Genomic DNA, 2,874 nt, shown 5'->3' with positions numbered 1-2,874 from the left:
GGGCGCCGGGGGGGCGGGGCATGTGAGGGCGTGGGGTGGGGCGGGGTGCAAGGCTGGGCGGGGGCGGGTGAGGGGGGCGGGGCCCGGCACCGCGGGGGGCGGGGCCGGGCACGCGAGGGCGTGGGGTGGGGCGGGGCCTCGAACCGGGGCCTCGCTTGCTCACAACCTCCCGACCCCACCCGGCCCGGCCACGCCCACCGCGTCCCACCTTCCTGTGACCCCCGTGCCCTCCCGTGACCCCCGTGCGACACTTGACCTCGTGTGACCCCCACGTGACCCCACGACCTTTACATGACCCTGAGCCCCCGAGCGACCCCTGATTGACCCCGTGACCCCCGTGACCCCACGACCTCAGCGTGACCACGAGCGCCCCCCCAGAGGACCCCCGAGCGGCCCCGTGACCCCCCCGTGACCCCCGCGACCCCGCAGGCTTCCTGAGCACGGGCGACCAGGCCGCCAAGGGCAACTACGGGCTGCTGGACCAGATCCAGGCGCTGCGCTGGGTGGGGGAGAACGCGGGCGCCTTCGGCGGGGACCCCGACCGCGTCACCGTCTTCGGCTCGGGCGCCGGCGCCTCCTGCGTCAGCCTCCTCACGCTCTCGCACTACTCGGAGGGTGAGCGCGGGGCCCCGGGGTGGGGGTCGGGGGTCGCGGGGCGGGGTTTTCGGGGTCGTGGGGGGGGGGCGTGGCTCACGCCGCTGCCGCTGCAGAGGATCCCGGGGGGTGAGTGTGGTGGGCGGGGCCTTTGGAGCCCCGCCCCTGCCCCAAGGCCCCGCCCTTCCTCTCCCTGCGGCCCCGCCCCGTGTGATGTCGTCCGCTTCAATGTCCTGTCTCCCGTGTCCCCGCCCACCGACCCCGTGACCTGTGACCCCGTGAGGACACGGCCCCGCCTCCCCTGCCCGACCACACCCGTCTGGCTCCGCCCATCCGCTCATGACATCATCCCTGGCCCTTTGTCTCTCCCTCCCCTGTGACCCCGCCCTCTGTCCCTGTCACCCCATGACCTCTGACCCTTGTGACCCCACCCCCTTCCCACTCACCCCGTGACCCCGTGACCCCACCCTCCTATGATGCCTGACCCTGACCCCTGCGACCCCACTCCCATCCCCGTCCCTGACCCCTCGCCCCGTGACCCCTGACCCCGCAACCCCGCCCACACAGGCCTGTTCCAGAAGGCCATCATCCAGAGCGGGACGGCGCTGTCGAGCTGGGCGGTGAACTACCAGCCGGCCCGGTACGCGCGGGCGCTGGGCGAGCGCGTGGGCTGCGCGACCCCCGACCCGGGGTCGCCGGGGCCGCCGGGGTCGTCGTCGCCGCCGCCGGGGTGGGACTCGGCGTCGCTGGTGTCCTGCCTGCGGGGCGTGGCGGCGGGCGAGCTGGCGCGGGCCCGGGTGACGCCCGCGACCTACCACGTGGCGTTCGGGCCGACGGTGGACGGCGACGTCATCCCCGACGACCCCCAGATCCTGATGGAGCAGGGCGAGTTCCTCAACTACGACATCATGCTCGGGGTCAACCAGGGCGAGGGCGCGCGCTTCGTCGACGGCCTCGGGGGCGGCGGCGGCCACGGCGGCCATGACGGCGGCTACGGCGGCTACGGCGGCGGCTACGGCGGCGACGGCATCGAGGACGACGAGGTCCAAGATGGCGGCGTCCCGGACGGCGGCGGCGTGTCGGCGGGCGAGTTCGACCTGGCGGTGTCCGGCTTCATCGACGACCTCTACGGCCGCCCCGAGGGCCGCGGCGACGCCCTGCGCGAGACGGTCAAGTTCATGTACACCGACTGGGCCGACCGCGACAGCCCCGAGGCGCGGCGCAAGACGCTCGTGGCGCTGTTCACCGACCACCAGTGGGTGGCGCCCGCCGTGGCCACCGCCGACCTCCACGCCCGCTACGGCTCCCCCACCTACTTCTACGCCTTCTACCACCGGTGCCACGGCGGCGGGGGGGGCGGTGGCGGGGGCGGCGTGGACGGGGTCCCCGGCGGGGTCGCGGGCGAGGAGGCCCGGCCGGCCTGGGCGGACGCGGCCCACGGCGACGAGGTGCCCTACGTGTTCGGCGTCCCCATGGCCGGGCCCGGCGACGTCTTCGGCTGCAACTTCTCGCGCAACGACGTCATGCTCAGCGCCGTCGTCATGACCTACTGGACCAACTTCGCCAAGACGGGGTGAGCGGGCGCGGCCGACGCGGGTGGGGCCGGGGGTCGCGGGGCTCACGGGTTCGGGTCCCAGGGTCGTGGGTGGGGTCCCGGGGTTCTCGGTGGGTGTCAGGGTCACGGGGTCAGGTATGGGGTCACGGGGTCAGATTTCGGGTTTGGGGGTCACGGGGTCAGATCCTGGGGTCGGGGGTCACGGGGTCACGGGACTCCTGGGTTCAGGTCCCAGGGTCGTGGGTTCACGTCCTGGGGTCAGGGTCGGGGGTCACGGTTTCAGGCTCCCCGCGTTGGGGTCACCGGGTCAGGTCTGGGGGTCAGGAGTTTGGGTCCCGGGTGTGGGTTGGGGTCACGGGGTCACGGGGTCAGGGCCGCAGGGGTTGTCAGTCGGGTCAGAGGTCGAAGCTGCAGGAGAGTGGGCGGAGCCCGCGGGGTGAATTTGAGGCCGGGAGGGGCGGCTCATGAATATTCACGGGGCCTCATTTGCATGCGCGGCCGGGCCGAGGGCGGAGCCTGAGGGGGCGGGGCTCACGAATATTCATCGTTGCTCATTAGTATGCGTGACATCACTCAGGCCCCGGGGCGGGGGTGGGTGGGTGGGCGGGGCCCCGTGTCTGTTCGTGGCGGGCGACAGCGGGCGGGGCCGGGGGGTCGCGGGCCCGGCTCTGACGTCGGCTTCCTGTCCGCCTCCCTCCCGACCCCCGTGTGACCCTGCGACCCCC

General features: G+C 73.9%; 1 protein-coding gene across 1 annotated transcript in view; it reads left to right on the top strand.

Annotated features, from left to right (window-relative positions):
- The window catches only part of LOC110288171 (neuroligin 4-like), a 10,325-nt gene extending 8,154 nt beyond the window's left edge, over window positions 1-2,171 (top strand). The window contains exons 4-5 of the mRNA XM_029473822.1: window positions 430-615; window positions 1,162-2,171. Coding sequence (XP_029329682.1) covers window positions 430-615; window positions 1,162-2,171 — 1,196 coding nt within the window. The remainder of the gene's footprint in view (window positions 1-429; window positions 616-1,161) is intronic.
- Window positions 2,172-2,874: the final 703 nt, after the last annotated feature.

This window comes from Mus caroli, unplaced genomic scaffold, assembly GCF_900094665.2.
Source record: "Mus caroli unplaced genomic scaffold, CAROLI_EIJ_v1.1 scaffold_13272_1, whole genome shotgun sequence".
Taxonomy (NCBI): Eukaryota; Metazoa; Chordata; class Mammalia; order Rodentia; family Muridae; genus Mus; species Mus caroli.
The sequence above is the reverse complement of the archived record's forward strand: the minus strand, read 5'-3'. Positions and strand labels throughout refer to the sequence as shown.